The sequence below is a fragment of the Heterodontus francisci genome, chromosome 20 (assembly GCF_036365525.1).
Source record: "Heterodontus francisci isolate sHetFra1 chromosome 20, sHetFra1.hap1, whole genome shotgun sequence".
NCBI classification, from domain to species: domain Eukaryota; kingdom Metazoa; phylum Chordata; class Chondrichthyes; order Heterodontiformes; family Heterodontidae; genus Heterodontus; species Heterodontus francisci.
Window position 1 is genome coordinate 48,307,009 of NC_090390.1, and position 25,936 is coordinate 48,332,944.

At 41.5% G+C, this 25,936-nt stretch overlaps 1 protein-coding gene across 2 annotated transcripts in view; it reads right to left on the reverse strand.

The window, feature by feature from the left end:
- mgmt (O-6-methylguanine-DNA methyltransferase) overlaps nt 1-25,936 on the reverse strand; it is a 449,047-nt gene that overhangs the window by 158,903 nt on the left and 264,208 nt on the right. For both annotated transcript variants that reach the window (XM_068052718.1, XM_068052719.1), the window contains exon 4: nt 13,292-13,452. In XM_068052718.1, the coding sequence (XP_067908819.1) occupies nt 13,292-13,452 (161 nt within the window). The remainder of the gene's footprint in view (nt 1-13,291; nt 13,453-25,936) is intronic.

Sequence of the window (25,936 nt, forward strand, 5' to 3'; positions counted from 1 at the left end):
CGGAAGAGGCAACCCACTTGCTCTGTGCCAATGCCACTTAATCCTGTTAACGAGCTTGCTGTCAGCTCATTAAAGGGTCAGTTTAGGATTTTCTTTCTCAGGTGCAAGTTTGACACACTGTCGGAACCACACCAGGGAGAAGGTGGTGGTAGCATGGAGCAACATGAAATGGCGGAACAGAAGCAAGAGGTAGCATTGAAGAGGCAAAGCTCAGAAAAGGCCCTCATTCACATGCAACCAGTTGTTCTCATTGAGAAGAATTATTTTTCACTTGGCTAGGGCATTTTGGGGGATCAGGATGGGAGATTGAGGGGGATAGGGGTGGGGAGATGGGACTTTCTGCTAACGGATCTCACGGGTTCATTATGGGGAAGGTGGTGTGAGGGATGTTCAGGAACACTCCACATTCTATTGCCAATGAAGGTAGGACATTAGAGGAAATGGGATCAAGTTTCTCCAAGCTTGCTCCGACCAGTGATGAGGAGCAGCATCTGCTGGAGCAAAGGCAGGCTTCATCAGGACACTCCATCACTCTGACAACCCTCAGTTCCCATTCTCCTATGTCTTGACACTCTGGCCACATCAAGGGCCAGCTCCTCAAAGATGGAAAGGCACAAATAGGAAGAAAGGCAGGCAGATCAGTTTTTCCTCACTATGATTTGATTTACGCAGAAAAAAAAGTTGAATTTTGAAATCAAGAACAGCTTCTTTGTGGGAAAGGATAGGAAAAAAAGGTTAGATGGGGAGAATTGGTTAAGGGTGATTAGGCCGTTAACCTCTCACTATCTGTACTGAGTAAAGTTAGCAGGACTGTAAGGAGAGTCAATAAAAGATTAAGGAGGATGTATACAAAATGCACTGCAGCCTTCAGCAATACCTTGCAAACACACGACCTCTACCACTAGAAGGACTTATGGGAACACCACCAACTGCAAGTTCCCCTCCAAGCCAAACACCATCCTGACTTGGAACTATATTGCCGTTCCTTCACTGTCTCTGGATCAAAATCCTGGACCTCCCTTCCTAACAGCACTATGGAAGTACCTGCACCAGTTGGATTGCAGCAGTTCAAGAAGGCGACTCACCAAGGGCAATTACAGATGGGCAACAAATGCTGGCCTTGAAAGAACAAAAAGTGCAGCACAGCAAAGGGAAGCGGTGGGGGGTGGGTGGGGGTGGGGGTGGGTACAGGGGTTAAGTGAATAGTTTAAAGACGATGTCGGGCAAGTGATGGAAGTTTGAGAATGGTAGGAAGGGATTCATTAATGTGAAGGAGTAGGAGACAGAATGACAGCAAAGGGTTTGGGGTAAGCTTGTGTGGTTGAGGACCATGTTTTTCCACAACCCCTACCCTAAGTGCAGCTTTCAGGCATTAGAATCAAAGAATGGCACAGCAAAGGAGGAGGCTATTCGACCCATCATACTTGTGCCAGCTCTTTGGTAGAGCCATCCAATTAATTCCAGTCCTTTGCTTTTTCCCATCAGTCACTCTTTTTCCTACAATACCACATCACCCATTTCCCACGCCAACGGAAAGAAGAAACAAAGATAAAGACAAAGAGAAGCAGAGGATGACATAGGAAAAAAAAAGCAGACAGAAGCCGAAAAGGTGATGGATGCAAGAGGGAAGGACTGAGAGAAACTGTAACACAGACAGCAGAGACCGGTAAAGAGTGATCATATTCTCTGGCTTAACATGTGCAATGCTATGGGAAGTTGATTAGTACCTATAAAATATTAATTGTTCTGCATATAGCATGCACCTCCTGTATATGTAACATTTACCTCGTTATAATTTAGCCATTCGACTTCCGACATCAACGTGAAGCAATGCAACAGTTTTGCTTGTGCAATATTAAAAGCATTACATATTGCATGCACTTTCTGCAAATGTCACATTTGTTTGCTGTAACACTATATTGCTATAAAACAGTGCATCTGTCAACTTACCATCAGAATGAAAGTGGCAATCTGTATTGCCATGGATTCATACAAGCCCAAATCTTAATCAGCAGAGAACAAAAGAGTAAAAGCAAAACACTGCAGATGCTGGAAATCTGAAATAAAAACAGAAAGTGCTGGAAAAACTCAGCAGGTCTGGCAGCATCTGTGGAGAGAGAAGCAGAGTTAACGTTTCAGGTCAGTGACCCTTCTTCAGAATTGGCAGATATAAGAAATGTAAAAGATTTTAAGCAAGTAAAGTGGGGGTGGGGCAAGAGATAACTAAAGAGGTGTCGATAGGACAAGGCCACAGAACAGCTGACCAGAAGGTCATGGAGCAAAGGCAAACAATATGTTAATGGTGTGCTGAAAGACAAAGCATTAGTACAGACAGGGTGTTAATGGACTGAAAACTGAACAGCCACAAGCACAACCATGAAAAGAAGTGGGTAGGCACAGTAGAAACAACTGTGGACCATGAGGAATCCCAGTGAATCTTAGAACTCTCCGCCTCTAATCTTCTCTGGCAATAAGGAATGACATATATAGTCATTCCTTAGAGTGTAAAGAGCTGCAGAGACCTCCCTTATGCAGAAGTGAACAAAGGTTTGTGATATGTAACTGATATCATCTGTGGAAGCCTGGAAGGTTTCAGCAGCATAAACATTAAGTGCTACTGTGACCTTGACTGTCACAGACAGTGCAGTACTGGCTGTGCTGCAATGTCTGAGTCTTCATTACACAAGACCAGAGAGATCTGTGACAACTTCCTTGGTAAAGTACAGCCTCCTCATGCACTAGTCTTGGATCATCTGAATGTAGCATAGTGCTCTCTGAAGACCCTGAGTGGATAGGATCTCCTGCTGAAAGCCCTCCTTGGCGTCCTGACCCTCTCTCCTCCAGCAGCTAGTGCTGCTCTGCCTGGCCTCCTCTCATGCTCTCAAGGAATGGGAAAACCAGCCAGGACGGCAAAGGGGTGCCAAAGAAGAGGAATTCAAATCAGCAGGGGAGGAACAATTGAAACACAAGAAAGGTAGACAGCACAGCTAAGCAATAGGAAAAGGAATTAAGGTCAGTTTTAGGAAAGAGTTTTGAGGCACGGGAAAGCTAGGCAGTGGGAGTGGGGCATGCGATGCACGGAATGGGAACCACTGTTCGACACTGATCAGAACGGGTGGTGTATGTAACGACCAAGGCGGGAGGAGTGCACTGATTTTCTCTAGTTCTACTTCTCCACAAGTCACAACATATATTTAAATGTGTACCTAGTTACCGATATGGCCAATTATATACTTTATCTATTTTAGTTTCAGAATAAAATCCACCAACCTGATTTCTTTAATAAACAACAAAAGTATTAATTTATTATAAAACAAGACTTAGTCAATAAAGATGCAAACTTTAACACAGTTTGAAATATGACAGTGTATATATATGGGTTATGATCAGTATATACCAGTGCTTCTCTGTAGTTGTGGCAGACATAGACTTCAAAATGCTTACGAGCTAGTAATAAGCCCAGGGTTTCTTTTTCCACTGTTCAGTATTTCTTTTGGTGTTAGTTTAGCTTTTTGGAAAGTGTCCCACTGGCCTTTCTATGCCTGACTCATCGTCTTGTAACAGGACTGCATGATCCCCAGTCACCAGAATCAATTGCTACCTTGAAGGGCTTAATGAAATTTGGTGTAGCCAACACTGGTTCATTGATCAAAATGGCTTTCAGCCTTTCAAAGGATGCTTGGCACTCCCCTGACCACACTATCTTGGCTTTCGTTTTTTGCAGCAAATCAGTCAGTGGAGCAGCTATTGTACAAAAATTTGGTACAAACTTGTGGTAGAAACCACACATCCCCAAAAGCCTCATGATTTCTTGTTTAGTCTTCAGGGCAGGGAACTCCATCAATGCTTGTACTTTTGCTGTTCTTGGCAACACTTGTCCTTGTCCTACTATATGCCCTAGGCAGATTACCCGTGCTTTTGCAAATTCACTTTTGGCAAGATTTATCACCAAATCAGCCAACTGTAACTTTCTAAACAGAGCTTCTAGTTGTTCCAAGTGGTCCTTCCAAGTGTCAAGTATACCAGCACATCATCAAGGTAAACCACACAGTTAGGAAACTGGCCACCACTTGGTTCATTAGTCTCTGAAAAGTTGCTGGGGCATATTTTTAGCCCGAATGGCATCACTCAGCATTGGAAAAGATAAAGGCCGATATTTCTTCAGCTCGGGGTGTTAAAGGAACTTGCCAGTATCCCTTTAACAAATCTATTTTGGTAAGAAATATGGCACTGCCAGCTTTATCAATACAGTCTTCCAAGCAAGGAACTGGGTAGGAGTCTGTCTTTGTTACTGCATTAACCTTTCTGTAGTCTATACAAAGGCTATACCATCAGGTTTAGGCGCCAACACGACTGGAGAACTCCAGCTGCTTTGACTGGGTTCAATTAGGCGATTTTCCAACAAGTATTGGATTTCTGCTTTCACCTGGGCCTGTTTCTCTGGACTTAAGCGATAAGGATGCTGTTTTATAGGAGAGGATTTTCCTACATCTACATCATGTATGGCTAAGGTCGTACATCCAGGTTTGCCCCATAGACTCCCTTAAATGCTGGGAGTAGCCATGTTAGGTCTTCTTGTTGTTCTGCACCTAAATATGAAAGCATAGCGTCTAGTCTTCCTAACAGTTCAGTATTAGCTAACTGGATATTAGGAGGTTCAATTTGAGAATTGTCTGGGCCTCCTTCTGCCTAATCCTTACTATCCCTTTCATCTTTCACTGTCAATATTACCTGACACACCTGCGCTCGCTATCCTTCTCCCAGCGGTGATACTGTTTCAACATACTGATGTGAAACAGCTGAATCTTTTTCTGGCAATCTGGGGTGTCAATCAAATAATTCACCAATCCTTTTGACTACTCCATACGGTCCACTGAACCGTTCTTTCAGCAGTTCACCTTGGAAAGGCAGTAATACTAACATCTCATCTCCTGGTTGAAATGTTTGGGTCTTGCCATGCTCGTCTGCCCATTTCTTCGTGATTGTTTGGGAAGCTTTGAAGTGTTCCTGAGCCACTTTGCAGTGTTTAGTGAGCCATTCCCAGAACACGGATACATAATCTAACACAGAAGATTCGTCCCTCTGTTCTAAAAACTTTTCTTTGATTAGTTTTAGAGGACTTCTTACCTCATGTCCACAAACTAATTCAAGAGTCCTCAAAAAATATTTAAAAAATGGAAGCACTTTCATAACATGTAGGTTAGGATGTCAAAGCTGCCCGTGAAGAGCGGATCAGTGACTCTTCTAAGAAGTGTGACCACAGGAGCAGGAGTTGTATTAAACTGCTACAAAGTGTAAGAAAAGGATTGAAACCGGGCAGACCACCCGGCATCGACCAAGGCACCGGAAACGACAACAGCAAACCCAGCCCTGTCAACCCTGCAAAGTCCTCCTTACTAACATATGGGGGCTTGTGCCAAAATAGGGAGAACTGCCCCACAGACTGGTCAAGCAACAGCCTGACATAGTCATACTCACCGAATCATATCTTACAGACAATGTCCCTGACACCAGCATCACCATCCCTTGGTATGTCTTGTCCCACCGGCAGGACAGACCCAGCAGAGGTGGCGGCACAGTGATTTGGAGTTGCCCTGGGAGTCCTCAACATTGACTCCGGACTTCAAGAAGTCTCATGGCATCAGGTCAAAGATCGGCAAGAAAACCTCCTGCTGATTACCACCTACCGCCAGACATAACTAAAAATGAGGTGCCAGCCTGGTGAAGCTACAACACAGGACTACTTACATGCCAAACAGCGGAAAAAGCATGTGACAGACAGGGCTAAGCGATCCCACAACCAATGGATCAGATCTAAGCTCTGCAGTCCTGCCACATCCAGCTGTAAATGGTGGTGGACAATTAAACAACGGACAGGAGGAGAAGGCTCCACAAATACCCCCATCCTCAATGATGGGGGTGCCCAGCACATCAGTGCAAAAGACAAGGCTGAAGCATTTTCATCCATCTTCAGCCAGAAGTGCCGAGTGGATGATCCATTTCGGCCTCCTCCTGAGGTCCCCAGCATCACAAATGCCATTCTTCAGCCAATTCGATTCACTCCACGTGATATCAAGAAACAGCTGAAGGCACTGGATACTGCAACGTCTATGGGCCCCGACAATATTCCGGCAATACTACTGAAGACTTGTGCTCCAGAACTAGCCGCTCCCCTAGGCAAGCTGTTCCAGTACAGCTATGAAACTGGCATCTACCCTTCAATGTGGAAAATTGCCCAAGTATATCCTGTACACAAAAAGCAGAACAAATCCAACCCGACCAATTACCGCCCTATCAGTCTACACTCGATCATCAGCAACGTAATGGAAGGGGTCGTCGCCAGAGCTATCATGCGGCACTTGCTTAGCAATAACCTGCTCACTGATGCTCAGTTTGGGTTCTGCCAGGGCCACTCAGCTCCTGACCTCATTACAGCCTTGGTCTAAACATGGACAAAAGAGCTGAACTTGTGAGGTGAGAGTGACTGCCCTTGACACCAAGGTAGCATTTGACCGAGTATGGCATCAAGGAGTCCGAGCAAAACTGCAGTCAATGGGAATCAGGGGAACACTCTCTACAGGTTGGAGTTATACCTAGCATAAAGGAAGATGGTTGCAGTTGTTGGTGATCAATCATCTCAGTCCCAGGATATCACTGCAGGAGATCCTCAGGGTAGTGTCCCAGGCCCAATTATCTTCAGCTGCTTCATGGAGTTACAGAGTTATATAGCACAGAAACAGGCCTTTCGGCCATCGTGTCTATGCCGGCCATCAAGCACCTATCTATTCTAATTCCACTTTCCAGCACTTGGCCTGTAGCCTTTTATGTTATGGTGTTTCAAGTGCTCATCTAAATACTTCTTAAATGTTGTGAGGGTACCTGCCTCTATCACCTCTTCAGGCAGTATGTTCCAGATTCCAACCACCCTCTGGGTAAAATTTTTTTTCCTCAGATCCCCTCTCAACCTCCTGCCCCTTACCTTAAATCTATGCCCCCTGGTTATTGACCCCTCCGCTAAGGGAAAAGTTTCTTCCTATCTACCCTATCTATGCCTCTCATAATTTTGTATACCTCAATCAGGTTCTCCCTCAGTCTTCTCTGCTTTAAGGAAAGCATCCCTAACCTATCCAGTCTGTCATCATAGCTGAAATGCTCCAGCCCAGGCAACATCCTGGTGAATCTCCTCTGCATGCTGTGCAATCACATCCTTCCTATAGTGTGGTGACCAGAACTGTACACAATACTCCAGCTGTGGCTTCACTAGCGTTTTATACAGCTCCGTCATAACCTCCCTGCTCTTATATTCTATGCCTCGGCTAATAAAGGCAAGTATCCCATATGCCTTCCTAACTACCTTATCTACTTGTGCTGCTGCCTTCAGTGATCTGTGGACAAGTACACCAAAGTCTCTCTGACCCTCTGTACTTCCTAGGGTCCTACCATCCATTGTATATTCCCTTGCCTTGTTAGTTCTCCCAAAATGCATCACCTCACAATTCTCAGGACTAAGTTCCATCAATGACCTTCCCTCCATCACAAGGTCGGAAGTGGGGATGTTTGCTGATGATTGCATAATGTTCAGCACCATGCACGGCTCCTCAGATACTGAAGCAGCCTGTGTCCAGATGCAGTAAGGTCTGGACAACATCCAGGCTTGGGCTGTTAAGTGGCAAGCAGCATTCATGCTATACACGTGCCAGGTAATGAGCATCTCCAACAACAGCGAATCTAACCATCTCCCCTTGATGTTCAATGGCATTACCATTAATGAATCCCCCACTATCAACATCCTGGGAGTTACCATTGACCAAAAACTGAACTAGACCAGCCTTATAAATATTGTGGCTATAAGAGGTCAGAGGCTGGGAATTCTGCGGCGAGTAACTCACTTCCTGACTCCACAATGCCTGTCCGCCATCCACAAGGCACAAGTCAGGAGTGTGATGGAAAACTCTCCACTTGGATGCAGCTCCAACAACACTTAAGAAGTGTGACACCATCCAAGACAAAGAAACTCACTTGATTGGCACCCCATTCACCACCTTAAACATTCACTCCCTTCAGCACCAGTCATGATGCACTGCAGCAACTCACCAAGACTCCTTAAACAGCATTTTCCAAACCCGCGACCTCTACCACCTAGAAGGACAAGGGCAGCAGATGAATGGAAAAACCACCACCTGCAAGTTCCCCTCCAAGTCACACACCATCCTGACTTGGAACTGTATCGACGTTCCTTCACTGTTGCTGGGTTGAAATCCTGGAACTCCCTTTCTAACTGCACAATGAGTGTACCTACACCACATGGACTGCAGAGGTTCAAGAAGGCAGCTCACCACCACCTTCTCAAAGGTAATTAAGGATGGGCAATAAATGCTGGCCTAGTCAGTAATGCCCACATCCCAGAAACAAATAAAAAAAAAGCAGTTGGGCAAGACATGTTTGTCAGAGTTTTTGGCAGCCTGTTTCTACTGGATGGCTCTTTCTCGTTGGATATCATTTCAAAAGTCTCTGGATGCAGATATGAAAAACAAAACACATTTTTGAAATGACACAAATTTTCAGAAGCTCCTGGACATATTGTGAGTGACTCCCAACCATTACCAGTTTATAACGAATGTTGGAGCTCGAGAATATCACTCATTTGTAGTTACCAGTCAGTTTAAAAAAGTTTGATTTGCTACCTTGCTTCAGTAAAAGTGGAGGATCCAAAATATTGATGCCAACAACGTTGGGGACACAATTGGGAAGAAGGGCCTCTGTTAAGGGAACTGACGAGTTGGGCAGTAAAGCAAATAGGGACAATTGGTATTTTAGTTTTCTACCACTTTTATGCAATATAAGGAAATGGAACAATATTGCAGCTCAGAAATATAAAGAATCTCAAAATACATCACAATTTTGAATATGTGGTAGAAGGAGATCACAAGAGCCTGCCATGAAACATTGTCATGTGACATTATGCTTAAAATGCCACCTACAGGCACACTACAAATAGCATTTTCAGATGACTCACCATATTTAACATCTAATAGATATACTGAAACATGGAAAAAGTATAAATGGTGACTTTTTGAACATTTTAATAAAGTAATTTTTGTTTATCTAAATTTGTGCGTATTAAATTTGATATAAAACAGAAACCTCACTGACGGTGAACCAAATCTTTTTATCTGCGCTCCTGGCATATACATCCTTGCCCCCAGTTTCTGTCCATTGATTCCAGCAGAAAATTTATGCTTAACTGCTTTAAAATCGGAACATAAAGACAAAAGTACACACATTCTGCCAGTACGCAGTTTTGTCATTGACACTTACAAATTGTTGTGTCACAATTACATCCGATTGGCTCAAATCTCTTATTTAGAAAAGAGCAGCAAATCACAGCAGAGGAAGTAGAGAATGTACCTATAAAGCACCAAGCAGAAAAGAAAACTACCAATCATGAAGCTATAAAAAATGGTGTATCAAAAGTGGAAGTCATTAACAGTTAACAATAAAAAAGGGAAATCAACTGAACCACTCAATATATTTTTTGATAATCCCCTCCTCTGCCATTTTGGGTCCCCTCTAAGCTGATCAGTTTAGATTTAGATATACAGCACTGAAACAGGCCTTTCGGCCCACCGAGTCTGTGCCGACCATTAACCACCCATTTATACTAATTCTACACTAATCCCATATTTCTACCACATCCTCACCTGTCCCTATATTCCCCTACCACCTACCTATACTAGGGGCAATTTATAATGGCCAATTTACCTATCAACCTGCAAGTCTTTTGGCTGTGGGAGGAAACTGGAGCACCCGGAGGAAACCCACGCAGACACAGGGAGAACTTGCAAACTCCACACAGGCAGGACCCAGAACTGAACCCGGGTCGCTGGAGCTGTGAGGCTGCAGTGCTAACCACTGCGCCACTGTGCCTCTGGAAATCATGTTTGGAACATAATAAATGTATAAAAATTGCAGGCTTTATGAGTAAATGAATAAACTTAATTAAACAATAGAAGTTCTTTGATTTACAAATGCTTCCAACAATGCCATCAAATATGTGTGGCCATCAGAGAAGCCTGAGACTCAAGTTCATAGAGGTTCCCAAAAGTATCGCTGTCAGCTTCAGACTGAATGGGATAGCAGACCTCAGCTCACAGCTTTCACCTGTTCCTACAACTTCGAGGAACTTAATGACTGATAGTAAAGTTGACCAGGACTGTTTGTAAGCCTTTTCTCCTTCCTGCACTTCTCAGTATGGGTGGAAACTCACTGTATAATGACTGTCATAATTAGCAGCAGTTAAGATAAGTTGAGTGCACAGATTTCATATGAAAAACTCAAACACCCGCTAAAAGCATGAACTTTTCAACTTTTCATGACATACCATTGAAAGCCAGATTGTTATATACTATTTACTAGCTGATTTCTTGCAAATACACAGTTGGCAATTATAGTAGGATAGTCAACCCAGATACAACTGACGAGCAGTCTTTATATTTTGTAACATATTCGAAATGGTCACAGCAGTCACCATTGTTTTGATTCTTAGTTTAAATTAAATAATTATTCATATAAACAACTAGCAAGTTCTCAAAAGAATAGTATTATTCAAGTTTGTAGTTGAATAATACTCTGAATTTTAACATTTATCACAAATTATTGTTACATATCTATTTGTTAAAGAAAGGCTGATATAAGTTGGTTTCATATTTTCTTAAAGCAGAAATAATTTGCATTTATATAGCTCCAGTCACAACCTCACAGCCAATTAAGTACTTTTGAAGTGTAGTCACAGTTGTCCTGCAGGCAAATGCAGCAGCCAGCCAATTTGCAGAAACAGTAAGGCCCAACCAACAGCAATGAAATAAATGACCAGATAATCTGTTTTTTAAGTGATGTTCGTTGAGGGATGAATGTTGGCCATGAGACCAGATGAACTCTCCTACTTTTCTTCATAGATTGCCATGGAATCTTTTATATTCACCTGAGGGGGCAGACAGGGCCTGGGTTTAACATCTCACTCAAAAGATGGCACCTTCAATAATGCAGCACCCTCCAGTACCATACTTTTTTAAGTTTATGTATTTCTTTTGTTAATTATAAAACCTTTATGCTTACCAGATGGATAGTAAAGATAGATAACTGCTACCCCATTTAACATGCAGACAATTATTTATTTATGTACCCATAATAATTAGGGAAACCATTACTTATATACTTGCCAGGAAATAATTGCATATTTTTCTGGTTTTGGGGAGTGGGAGTGGTGTTGGTGGTGGGGGGGGGGGGGGACCTTTAACAAACTTTCAATCTTCTTTGACTGGTGACACGCACACCTCCTCCACTTCTACATGCCAACATAAACCCTTGCAACAGTGCAATGTCTGACTCACCATGAACAATGTTACAGTAAATTATTCCTACCATATCATTTCTTAGAGTAAGGAGAATATACACTGTTTTATAAAGAACATGTTATACCATTGTAAGGAAAAATATATTACTCTGCTGCTATGGTGGTGTGTCCCTTTAAAACAATAACAACTAATTTCTATTAATTAAATACTGAGTGAGGTTAAGAGTTTATAATTTCTGCTCACCTTAAAGCCACAATTATGGCTTTTTTTCTTCATGTTTTATGAAGTCATTTAGAGGCTGCAGCATTTTTTGTTCCTGTATCAAATGAATGACTTAATGTCGAATTCCTCCTGCCCCCCAACCCCCACAGTGAGTTCTGGAATGATTGTTGGACCAGAAGATGTTAGAGACATAGGGATGAGGGAGGTCATGAAGGGGTTTAAACTCAAGGATGCAAATTTATAATTTGATGGTTTGGGGCACTGGAAGCCATTGGAGGTCTGTGATGACAGGGGTGATGGGTGAGTGGAAACTGGAGCATGACAGGATACGAGCAGCAGCATTTTAAAGAAGCTGAAGGATGGGAGGATGACCTTAAAAACTTCGGGTAGTTGAGTCCAGGCATAACAAAGGCATGGATGAGGGTTTCAGCAGCAGAGGGGCAGAAAGGTTCCAATGATGGAAGTAGGTGTTCTTTTTAAAAGAGAAGATATGGGGTCTGAAGCTCAGCTCAATTAGAGGGAAATAGTACGCAGAGGCTTTGAACAGTCAAGTTCAACTTGAGAAAGTGACCACAAGAATTGGTGGTAAGAGTATAGAATTTATGCTGGAGCCTGAAGGTTAAAGATCTTATTAGCTAAAGATATTGCAGTTCATCCAAGACTGGATAGGGGGCAAGCAGTCTGATAACACAGAGATAATGGAAGGATGGAGAGAGTGGTGGACAGGTAGAGTTGGGTGTATATGGAAGCTGACACCATGTCTGCAGATGATGTTGGCAAGAGACAGCGTGTAAAATGAGGAAGACGGGGCCAAGGATAGCTGCTTGGGGGACTCCAAAAGTAATGGTGCAAAGGGAGTCTTGGGGGCGGGGTTGATGGTGGTAGATACGTCAATGCTGGTTTTGCTTTGGCTATGATTGGGTAGCCAGGAATGAAACGTAGCAAAGACCATATGACTGAGCTGGACAACAGACAAGAAGTATCAAAGGAGGATGGTGAAGTCACCATAATAAAGCCTGCAAAGAGGTTGAGAAGATTGTGGAAAGATAATGTGCCCTGAGTAATCTCTCTTCCCTTACGTGCATAATGAAGTCAGTGACATAATTAATGGGATCACTAAGTTGTGAACAGCACCATGTATACACAATGGCACCACAGCACAGCCTTATGGTACCATATGAAAAAAGAATACTGATCAGGAGTATCTGTTCTGTTCCTAGGCTGCCTCAAATGAACAACTGTGAAACATAAAACTGGGCAACAAAGGTGACTAAGAAAAACCTAAGAAAGTGTTTTTTTTTTTAACAACATAAGGATTATGTGACAATTCAGCAGAATATATTTCCCCTTTAAGGAATGCTCAGATATTGGCAAAAGGACAATACAGGTCAACAATAAGCTCATTGAAAACTTTACAGCTATTCAGATGTGCTTACATTCAGGCCTTTCAGTCTGCATATGTCAGGAGTGGAACTGCATCATTTTCAGCTCTCATGCCAAAATATGTGCAACTGTGTGCCAAAACTAACAGAACCACTTGGAACAGTTAAAGAACCTTATCATTCCTAAATACTCGATGTTATGTGCCGTGTCTCAAATTCACACAGGATAAAATGCTCCATTATACTGTTGTCAATAAAGCAGGAATGTAATGCAAGTCAAAATCATGTAAAGTCAAAATATTATTACACAAACACAAATAGACTGCAACAGACCTTGTTGAAAAATGGGATGGTGAAAGGCAGGGAGAGGAAGTTTTTCCGTTGTCCAAGGTTCAGAGAAATAGGCCTGAAGCCAGGTCATACAGTATTTCACTGGTGCTGTCATTTCCTCTTGGCTTTCACATACCACAGAAGTAAATGAGGCCACTCTTGTCCTGCAGAATTAAGTGATAACATTTGTTCAGCAAGTTTGGCATTTGTGAACTTTAAAATGGCTTCAACTGCATGGAAACAATCTTTTGCAACTTTTCAATTTGACAACCAAATCTGAAGAGCAGTCTTCAAAATTGCAGATGAATAATACAGTTCCCTAATGATTAAAAAAACAATTACAACATACCGAGCATTCTAGTGAAAATTGATTCAAATGCTTGCTGCCTTATATTTTCTCTTAATTTTTTTCTATCAATGAACCCTGAGAGATTTGAACACAATTCATAATTTATGAAGACCAACTTACAATACTTGACTGCTGATTAATATGAAAGTTTATTTTCTATACCGCAGCAACACTGGTTGCATTCAACATGTCAAGTTACTTGTTCAGTAAAAGATAATTATTTATAGACATAGCTCCTTGGAATCATAATAAATTATCCACATACATCTACTTCCAGGCATGGCCTCAGAATGAAATCTGGAATGAATAATTTTAACATGTTGTGAACACTTTTGAATGCAGTTTGAAATATTGTAAATCTGTTTGCAATTTTCCTTTGCCATTATCATTCTGCACCAAATTCACAATTTTGGTTAAAATACTCAACTGCAATGAAGAAACACACAGCTAGAAATACCAGAAAAAATGTACTTTCTTCTGTCTGACAATACTTACTAATTAAACATGTTCTTCAAGAAGTTTATAATATATTGATAATTTAATATTTACTATGAAAAAAATCAGATCAGAGAAATTGTGTTTCCTGTGATTAAGCAACACCAAAACCTGTGTTTAATTAAGGAGCACAGTGACTTCCTATTGATGGCATTACCTCACTAATTGCTGCTGAAATATGAATAGATTTAATAAAATCTTAAAAAAATTATTGCTTACAATCACACCTGTGGAATGTTTAAGTTGATATCACCCCCTATGCGCTTATGATAAGCCCTACTTAAAGGCAGAGGTCAAGCTAATTTGTATCGGTGTGCTTGGAATTAATGTGAACCACTTTTATTATTTGTTTGATTTACATGGCAGCTTAACCATCATTTGCACGAAGACATTTTCAATTTGCATTAAATGGACACATTGCATGAAGTGATACACAACACAGTACTTGCTCTTTATGTCACATCACAAGACACTGTGGGACACCAAGAGATTCTGAGTTCACTTCACTTACACCCATCTGCATGGGTGAACAACAAAATGAATTTAGATAGAATTACATTAAACCCACCTCAGGAAATAGTATGTTTTTAAACTCGGATTTAATCAGAATTAAGCACCATTTACATAGTACATTTAAATTGGAATTAAGGGCTGATTTAGATCAAATTAGAATTAGAAAGCTCCATGTAAACAGGGCTTTTATCAAGCTGTGTCATGTCATTGATTAACTTAATAAATCTCAGGCAGCAGAACGCAATAAGAAGCCTATTGTTGAAGTGTTACCTGGTTTCTCCCCCCATCATAGTCCCTCATGTTAATATAAATAACTTTTTTCCACACTGATACATTTTGGTGAATCAGAACAAATCAATACAGTTTATTCAAACTCTTAATTCCCTTCTATGTATCACAAATATTAACATAAGCACCTTCAATCTAACAGATCACATTATAGTATTGGAACTTTTAATTATGTTATTATGCACCTGCTCTGTTCTTTATTACGTTATATGAATTGTGTCAACTATAAAGAAATACAGTTAAAACAAATACAGTTAAGAAAACTTACAATAACTTTGTCTGTATCCCTTTTATATCAGTGCTAAATCAACATCTGGTATCAGAGACACAAGGAATAGAATTTAACAAACCTTTAATCATCTGCCCAGAGTACATTATAGGGCAGTCAATTAATCTACTGCACCTATCCCACTCAGTTTCTCTATCAATAGCCAGTAAACAGTGCAGCAGTCCATAAGTCTGTATTTTGATCCCGAGTTCAAACTCTTTTCAAAATTCCAGCCATTGTACAAAAGTTTTGCTCAAGCAACCTTCCTCTCAATATGTGTATTATTGGTATACTGACTGCGAACTAGGCATAGGTGAAATATGTTGCAAATTCATTAACATGTACCTTATATCATTAATAAATAATCTCAACACTTTAAGTGGTCCTTTTTTTGTAAATTGGTTTATACAGTTTTATAAATACTACAAATTTATCTGTTCCCAACATTGACTGATATTTCATGTTATCTGCAAATAACACCAATAGTCGCCAATGTTGTAACTAACTTGCTGAAAGAAATTAATTATGTAGCAGTTAAAAAATGCACAACTTCCTTGCGGTGTGTTGTCATTGCCATTACTTGGTATCACAGCTGGAGTATGTTAAAAGGTTCATTTAACAAGGAAAAACACATTTTGGTAAGTTAAGTATATTGACATAAGCATACTGACCAGATGTCAATGTACAATACTTAAAGAACTATTAAATAAACAGCCACTATAATTGTACAAAAATAGCTGAGATCACGCTTTCTTTTTGAAATGTATTAAAAATGTATTCTCTGGCACCGGAACATTTATCCATATCAATAAAAACAAAATCTAGTCATGATTACTAACATTGGTTTTTATTTGTGAACAATTTAAAACCACTAACTTCTTCAACACAGCTAAATAGTTTCAATGATCAGACTAAATACCCCTGTGTTTTAATTGTATTATTGTGAAGCTTCTGAAATCTAGTGGGGGCAATTTTGTATTCAGCACCCATTTGGAACTTGAAATTCAAGCATATGTAACTCAGGCCTCACTTGGTATGGTTAGGTTAGATAGCTGTCACTAACACCTAGGGGTTTATTAATAGGCAGAAATTAATTGTATGTAGACTGAATTAATGAGATGGAAAAACATGCATATTTCAGCTAATGCTGAGGGGAATGGCCTCTGTTGAAGCATCCTTAATGAAGTAGTCTGTCTAAAGCAATGATGTGCAGAACAGAACCCAGTGAATTAAAGTGCTCGGCTGATCATGTAGGTTGCAACTACTGTAAAAACTGCTGTGAAATGTAAACACCAGACAATGGTTTTAAGCACAAAGTTGACCCCTGTTGCGCATTCTGCAGCCTGCTATCACCAGATTTATAAATAAATGATTAGATGTAAAATCTCTGGAGGATTTTTCTTTTCCACAGCAATTACAGGAGCAGATTATTACCATTCAAGTGCAGTTCCAGTTAAAGTTCATTGACTGGCAGGAATCATTCATTTCTGTCCTTATGTCTTAAGTCACTGTGACAGGAAAACTTATAGCTAAGCATGTAGTAAACAAATTGTAACAATACAAACCTATACTGCGTATACTTCTGTCCTTGGAGAAACAATATTAGCAGAACGAGCAGACTGAATCGGCAAAATAAATTCCTCTTTAATGTTTTCAGTCAACCAGGACATTCATACTACTGTCACCTTTCTAGAGGTTTCATACTTTTATAAAGTGCGATGAAGTGTAAAATACTACATTTCTGACAATGTCCGACAAATAAATGCACTTGATTTACATTGGCCAGTAAGGTTACGAATGTTCAATGACTCTGACTAGGTTTTAATTTTAACCACAGAATGTGTATTTTATGTGACAGTCATCTCAGAGTGACTACAGGCATTTCATAATCATTTACAACCAATAACATGCCTATCATTATGATCATGTTGAATGCTGCTTGTCTGCTGTGGTTAGAAATTACACATTCTGGAAAAGGCCATGTGCGTGTGCATGAAGTAGAATTCTCCTCCCGCCATGACACTTCCTTTGGGAACTCTACAAAAGGCTTGAATAAACAGAGAGAGGGAAGGTGCTTCTCAAGCAGGAATGTTATAATGAATCCTGATTTGTGAGGGAGCCATAATTAGAAAGCCTTTTAAAAGGACCACACATGCAAATACATACACACACACACATTATATATATATTGAAAAGTTCATTAAGAGCTTATCAGGGATTCAAGTTCAAATTTTTAAAGGGCTGGACAGGTTATCCAGGCTTTCAGGAACAGTTATCTGAAGGCAGTGGGTGAAGAGTGGGGAGCCAGCCATGGCATTTCCAGGGCATCATCCCAGCTCCATAAGGGAGTTAGTGAGGCAAAGGGGGACTAGACACTTAGTAAGGGGCTGTCTTTGGTGCTGCACAGTTGGCAGGGAGAGTATGCACTCAGCACCCTCCTGGCACACAGGGGCGGACAGCAGCCACCTGCCCAGAAGGAAAACTCCATCTGACAATAGGGGCATGATTGTCAGATTTTGGGCCCAGTGGCGATGAGGGACAACACCCTTCACAGGAAAGTCAAGCCCCAGGCATCAGGAGGGCACGAGTGAGGAAGAGGAGCAGGAATGCAACAGAGGCCAAACCCTCCACACAGGATCAACTGCCGAAGACGGGAGATACCTAGAGAGAGCCAGCGCCACAGGAGGCTGCAACTCTCCAGGCAGATGGTCACAGACATCTGTGCCCTTACTGCTGAAGATCCCGCACCGCGTAGCACTGGTCACTTGCCAGTGGCCGTCAAAGTCACTGTGGCATTGAACTTTTTCGTTTCTGGCTCCTTCCAAGGATCAGCTGTGGACCTTAGAGGCATCTCAAAAATGGCTGCACAAAACTGCATCTCGCTGGTCACTGATGCCCTGTTTGCCAGAGCTGGACAGCACATCTGTCTAATGGCATACACAGCCTCACATTGGGTTTCAACACCATCGCTAGATTCCCCCAGGTGCAGGGCATCATCGATTGCACCCATGTGGCCATCAAGGTACCCAGTGACCGGCCAGTGACATCCATCAACAGGAAGGGCTTCCATTCTCTCCAACTGGTCTGCCACCACAGCAAGAGCTTCCTCCATGTGTGCACTTGCTTTCCTGGCAGCTGCCATGCTTCCTTTATCTTCTGCCAGTCCAGGTCCCCTCAGATCTTCATTGCAACCCCCAAAGTCCATGGGTGGATCCGAGGGGACAAGGGAAACCCTCTGAAGCGATGACTATAGACATTTTTACAGGAGCGCCAGACAGAGGCAATACAACTAATGCCACCTGCTCAATAGGACTACCTATGAGCAGGCCATCGTGCTTCTCAAGATGCGATTCTAGTGACTGGACTGATCGGGTGATGCTCTCCAATACCCTCTGCAAGGGTTTTGATCATTAGGGTGGTCTGCTGCACCCTCCATATCATGGCCCTCTAGAGAGTTGTGGACCTTGAGAACAGTGAGGTCCTGGAAGGAGGCAGCTCATCGGGGAGGAGCAGGAGCAGGGAGATGACACTGAACAGAGGTTCTCCCGCTGTCCAACAAGGTGGCCTCCTCCTACCACACTCTGGGAAGGGGTCCTCCCTCCTCTCCCTCACATCCTCCAGCATTAGATCCAGGTCAGCATCGATGAAGCGAGGGTCTGCCCTGCCTCGGGTGTCAGGCCTCTGGCTCCCCTGTGACATCTCGCTTCCCTCTGGTGCTGTGGAATGCTTTCGCACAAACTACACACACTCTCCCTCAGGACAACCAGTAGCCTCAGTAATAGCTGTCGTGGGCTGTTTAAATGAGCCCCATACTTCGTCGGACCCATTCCATTCCCGCCCTCATTGGCTCTAATTGGACAGGAAACCTGTCTCCACATCAATTAAGGGCTTACCACCGAGAAAATCTGAACTTTAATCAGTTTCCCACCGGAGGGGCGGTGTTTATGACACAAAAACATTCTCGGCTTCTGTTTCCCACCTCCTTGGTGAAAATACATCCCCTGGTCTCACATCGTATGCCAAGATTTGGATTACCACTGAAAAGTCGTCTTTTCCAATTGGACCACCTTTACATTTTTAACATTAGCAACCTCAAACTACAATCACACTGCTGTTCATATTTCAATGCAATGCAAGAAATACGTTGCTTCAAAGCAGGAATGACAGTCCAACTAGTTTATTACATATTTGCTGAAAGAGCTTAAATTACAGTTTTAGGTTCTGTTCAAATTCACTGCATCCCTTCTGATCTAAAAGTCTAAATTTTTTTGTGTTTGCTTTCTGTCCCTGCAGAACTCTAGATTAACAATTATCTCAATTAAATTATTGTGTTATGCTCCCATACTCACTTTGGATAGATGGAAAATATTACAAGCAGGCCAGAGGTTCAATGGACTAAAACAACAGTTAAGATTTATTTACAAAATCAGGTAAAGTCATAAAATGGAGGGAATTTACCAAACATTGGAGTACAAAACAACTATGATTAATAGCAAACTTTGTATCAGATGTCTCACTAGTCCTTCTCCAGCAATTAGAATTGTCTCTTGGAATAAAACTTAAGTCCTTTGTAATGTTTAATAATGTTTGCTCTAGGTAGGAAACATGAATAAGCCGAACACTCACAATGCATTCACCTTAAACATATTTCAGAATGCAGCAAGAGCTAAATAGCACCACACGATCCCTATCTTTTATGGCAAGAATTTCCTCAGGATTTGTGGCATACCTGCAATAATCCTAATGGACAAAGAAATGAATTGGGACTCAATAAAACTGCTTTTCCAACTTGAAGAACGGGCTGCAGGAGTATCATCTAGGTTGGGGTATGCAGTAGTTACTGTCACCTCCTGAAAGACTGGCTTATGAATGAAGAAGCAGGGCTGGCAGGAAATCACCATCTACTAATATTCCCACTTCTTCCACTGCCCCAAACAAGATTGGACATCAGCAAAATACCAGTGTCTAGTGGAATGGCCTAAGAGAGGGCCTACAAGAGTGCTCCAAGCCAAATCATGTCCTGAAACATCCTAGACATTAAGGGAAACCAGCAAGGCAGCCTCACCAGCATTGCAAAGGCAAAGTTGGTGAGGACATCTGCCTGGTAAATGAAAATGGCCTGACCCTGGAAACCCTAGTGGATTCCATTCTAAAGAAGTCACAATTAGTTTCCCATCAAAAGTGCCACTGCATCTTTTTTTTTTGGAGGAAGAGGAAAAGCAAAAGTGCCTGGAGGCTCTGCTACATAGTTTGGCCAGACTTTTAAGGTTAGTACTGGAGTGCTGCATGCTGTACAACCTTTCCTCAAAAAGAAGCCTTCTCATGGAGGTTCTCGAGCAGGAACGCATTTGAGATGAGGTCTGCCAGAAGAGTAGCAGCCACTTGAAGCAGATGCGGAAGGCCATCTATTAACAACTACAAGGTACATTTGGACCAATCTAATATGGAATCTAATACGGAAGTCCATCATCTTCACACCTTGCTCTCTGTTTTTCAACTTTCACAAATCCTATTTAAGCTTACTTATCAAAGCCATTTCCCATACTAGCCAAGGACAATACACAACATCATTGCTACCAAATGTTTTTTTATCTCGAGCTTCTCATCATTATGCTTCCACTTGTGCGACACCAGTGGAGGAGCGTGTACTGACTGTTTTTTGAACAGATGAGGTGTTGAATTCTATTAAGTGCACTGACTTTGGTTTCAAAGCTTGTTTTTTTTTTGGAGACAGACCCTGACTTGAAAATGAAATGAAAAACTTCAGGATTCTGGAGAAGCAAAACTGGTTGGAACCGGATAAAACAAAACAAACACAGGGTCATTTGACCAGAGGCATGCGACTAGGGCTATTCAAGCTCAGAGTTCAAGACTGATCGTTCAAGCAGGTTGCAAGCTGTTTGAAAGGGAGTGTTGTTTTTTGCAGCTAAGCTGCTGAGACTGGAAAACTGATTCTGGGAGCTGGCCATTGTCAAATATGAGTTGCGACATCTGTTTTTAGTGACTTAAAGAGTTACTTAATGCGTCACTGGTGGAGCTACACCATCAAGATTGTCATGAGCAGAACTATGGAAGTTCCGGAGGGGTATGCAGCTTTGGTGGAGATGGTATTGGCGGAGTTCGGGATTGCAGGGGAGCTACTGGCGAATGGAAATCAGTGTTTGCATCTTGGAGGACAAGAGTTGGGAATTTACCTGAAGAAGTTCATAGTCTTAAGGAATTTTGTGGCTGTTTGGTGCCATCTTTGCTGAGAGGACTGCCAGTAAATCCGTGAGATCTATCTTTGTTACATCTGATCATTAATGCATAATCTGTAATCTATATATTTATATTTTGACCATGATTTGATTGCTAATTCATATTAATTATGGTTTGATTGTTAAAGTAAAAGTTATAAAAGATAAATCTTGCCCGTCTGGCTTTCCTATTGGGGTTGGTTGGTAAATTCCGTTCTTTTGGTTTGCTGATCTCCACGGGGACCATAACATTAACATGCAATTATGTCCAGATACTGGGCTCTATTTTAACCCATTTACAACCCACCCACTTGCACAGAATTAAAATTGGGCCCACTACTGTGTCTGCATGGTCACTGATTGGTGGGCCAGCAGATCTAATGCTACCAAGTAGATCAAGAAATCTTTTTCTATGTCCAATTTCTCATTTTGTTCTTTCAGTGATAATCCAAAGTTTATGCCTTTTTACTGATTTGGCAATCACTAGAAACAATCTTTCATTATTAAGCTCTCACAGACTTTTATAATTTGGAAAACCTATATTAGATATACCTCAACTTTCTTTTTTTACAATGAAAATGACCTAATTTTTGAGACTTACTTCAAAATCATAATTTTGCATTCTAGTAATCATTTTAGTGAATCTTCATTATATCCTTGCCACATCACAAAACTGTCTAAAGTTTTAACTATGGCCTAACCAATGCCTTGTACATTACTTGTTAGATTCAATATTCCTATATGTATAAATACAGATTCATATTTGCCTTTTTTGTTATTTGAAGTATGGGTGACTCTGGGAAGGCTTTATTATCTATTCCTAGATTCCCTGAGAAGATGGCAGTGGGTCTTCCTGAACTTTTGCACTCCTTATGCTGATGATGCTCTCAAAATGATGTTATGGAGGAAATGCTAGGAATCGAACCCAAAAACAATGATCAAGTAATGGTAATGTGTACACAAATAGGATGGTGTATAACTCTGAATTTCCCTCCAATTTAATGTTCCCCTTAAGGTGCTGTTGAAGGAGGCGTGGTGAGTTACTGCAGTGCATCTTGTACATGATACATACTGCTGCCACTGTATGTCGGTGGTGGAGGAAGTGCATATTTAAGGTGGTGGTTGGCCTGCTGATCAAGCAGGCTGCTTTGTCCTGGGTGATGTCAATCTTCTTGAGTGTTGTTGGAGCTGCACTCATGCAGGCAAGTGAAGAGTATTCCATTACACTCCTGATTTGTGCCTTTCAGATGGTGAACAGGCTTTGGGGAGTCAGATGGTGAGTTATTTGCCGCAGAATTCCCAGCCTCTGACCTGCTCTTGTAGCCACAGCATTTATGTAGCTGGTCCAATTCAGTTTCTGGTCAATGGTAACCTGCAGGATGTTGATAATGGGGGATTCAGTGATGATAATGCTGTTGAATGTCAAGGGGAGATGGTTAGATTCTCTCTTGTTGGATAATGTCATTGCCTAGCATATGTGTGGCGCAAATGTTACTTGCTACTTATCAGCCCAAGATGGAATGTTGTCCGGGTCTTTCTGCATATGAACACAGACTGCTTCAGTGTCTCAGAAGTTGCGAATGGTACTGAACATCATGAGCTTCCCCACCTCTGACCTAATGGAGGGAAGGTCATTGATGAAGCAGCTGAAGATGATTGGACCTAGGTCACTACCATGAGGAACTCCTACAGCAATGTCCTGGGGTTTAGATGATTGGCCTTCAACAACTACAACCATCTTTCTTTGTGCTAGGTATGGCTCCAACCAATGGAGTGTATTCTCCGATTCCCATTAACTTCAATTTGGCCAGGGCTCCTTGATGCCACACTCAGTCAAATGCTGCCTTGATATCCAGGACAATCACTCTCACCTCTCCTCTTGAGTTCAGCTCTTTTGTCAATGTTTGGACCAAGGCTGTAATGAGGTCAGGGGCTGAGTGGCCCTGGTCAATCCCAAACTGAGCAGCAGTAAGCAGGTTATTCCTGTTTAAGTGGCACTTGATAGCACTGTCGACAACACATTCCATTTGTATCAGGCATGTATCAGCTACTGGAGAGCTTTTTTCTTGTTTCCACTGATCTCAGTTTAGCTCATGTGCCTTCATGCCATAATTGGATGAACGATGCCTTGATGTCAAGGGCAGTCACTCTTGCCCCTCTTCTGGCATTAAGCTGTTGTATCCATGCCTGGATTGAGCTTGTGACAAGGTCTGGAGCCATAAAGTGCATCAGTGAGTAGGTTTTGTTGTTTGATGGCATGATTACTGGCTCTTTCCATTATTCTGAAGATGCTGATAGATTCGCCCTACTTTTTAATGAATGAGACATACCTGGTTAATTCCCCACATTATCAGGGAGACACAAGTACCATAGCTTGGTTACTTCTGACAAATGGCACTTTAAAACTATAGCTGTAATTTTGTCAACAGCATCCATAAACTCTGCATTTTCTACTTGCACTTCCACCTTTAAGCATCTTACAGCAGCACTACCTCCACTTCAGTAGCCATAAACAGGGGTCGAGTACCTGGCTGCTCCATCACATGCCTGTGGATGCATGACTGCACATTGGGGTTTCTTTCACTTTATTCTTATCTGTTACTTCCTGCTCTTGTCCCCCTTCAACCTTGGCGAGATGTGTTGCAATATGTTCTGAACTCTTTGAGGCTGCAGAGACTTTTGTTTTTTGATTCTGACACTTCGCTGTCATTGTTCATAGCCTTTTAAGTTTTGTCTACATTGTAATTTTCCATTTCCACGTAGCATGCTTCCTCTATACATCTAAATGTGAACCTGGAGCTATAATTAATTAGGATAATGAGCTGAGTGCAGAAAGGTCATGTGCAAATAGTACATTTCACTATGTAATGTTGTTTACAACTGTTTGTAACCATTTAGGAGTAAACTGCCGCTATCTTGGAAACCTGTCCTAATGTACTAAAAAGTTCAAGAACTTAATAGAATCACAAAGGTCAATTTTTACTCCCAAGTGGGAATGTGGCCTAGCAAGTGGCTGACCCATCCAGAGCAGTACCAAGGAGGTTCAGCTGATTTTAAAAGTCCAGCCTCAAAAGCACAGCCAAGAAGTTGGCAGGAAGTGGCTGTCTATTGTTAAAATTGGGCTAGTTGGAGACCACTGCCAGGGAGCTGAGGGAACGGTCATTGGCACAAAATAAATGGGTCAGAGAGGACAGGCAGACTGGGGCATGGGAAGTCCAAGATTACCTGCAGAAGCCCGGAGGAGTACTCCTGCAAGGGGACTTCAAATAATTTTTTAAAACTTATCTTAACAAGTGCTCTTCTGGCCTTGATGCAGTTCTCAGAAGCTTTATGCTGATGAGGAAACTGCCACTATCTTACTCAAGCCTCAGGTTAAATTTGCAGTCAGCCCTTTCTGATATTTGAAGGAGGATTCTGTCAGTTTCTGGCAGGTGACCTTTCCACCTACCATTTAAAATTGCAGTTATCCAGATCAGAGTAAGAATGGAGCGTGTAAGTTCCGCATTCCATTTTAGCTGCCCTCCTGCCTGGTTTCAGCTGTTAAAACTGCCCCCCACAAAAAAAATTACAGCACAGACAAGGTCAGTTGGCCCATCATGTTTGTGTTGGATGTCTTTCTATTTGTCTAAAATTTTCTTTTTCAAATATTAATTAACTTCCTTTTCAAAAACTGTTACGAATTCTGCTACCGCCATTGGGTCTGATCAGGTACTCCATCTCCTAATGATCTGTGTAACATAAAATTCGCTTAATCTGTCCTTTTATTCTTTTCATAATGATCATAAATTGACGTCCTTTAGTTACCAACTCACTGACCAAAGGAAATTGTTTTTGCTATTTACTATACCAAAATCATAATATTCATATTAAATGTCCTCTTAATCTTTTCTATTATATTGAAAAAAGCCCCAGTTTTCTAGTTTCACCTCATAACTAAATGACATAACCCTGATTTCATCCTTAAAATTGAAAACCTGCAATGTAAATTACTATACTCTTTCCAGTTTGGGTTCTTAGTTCAACTTTCACTAACTATACATTGCAACCCAGAAATGAAATGTTAAAATTATTGGTGCATCTAAATCATTTCTATTCTTGCTGCTATGGTTAGGTGAAAAATTAGGGTATTTCAGTGATATTCTTTTGGACTATCTTCAGGCTGTGGAAACTGGAGTAGCATGCATGGAACTTCTGTTCCAGATATATCTCTGAAATTCCTGATAAAAGCAAGCTGTTCTCTTCATTAATATGCTTTTTGGAGCATCAGTACATGCCAGTGAGCTAAGGTGGCCTTGTACTCCTTTGTACCATAGCCTGCCACATTAATCAACCACCAACAATCCACAGTCATGTAACAAATGCCTCACAGTACCTTTGCGATCTGTTCATACAAAGATGTTCTGTAACTTCAAGAGTATAAATGGTCTCGTTTTGGCTCATTATTTGCCTAGATATTTAACATTCATGCATACACTTGTAGTATAGTTTATATGTTGCTC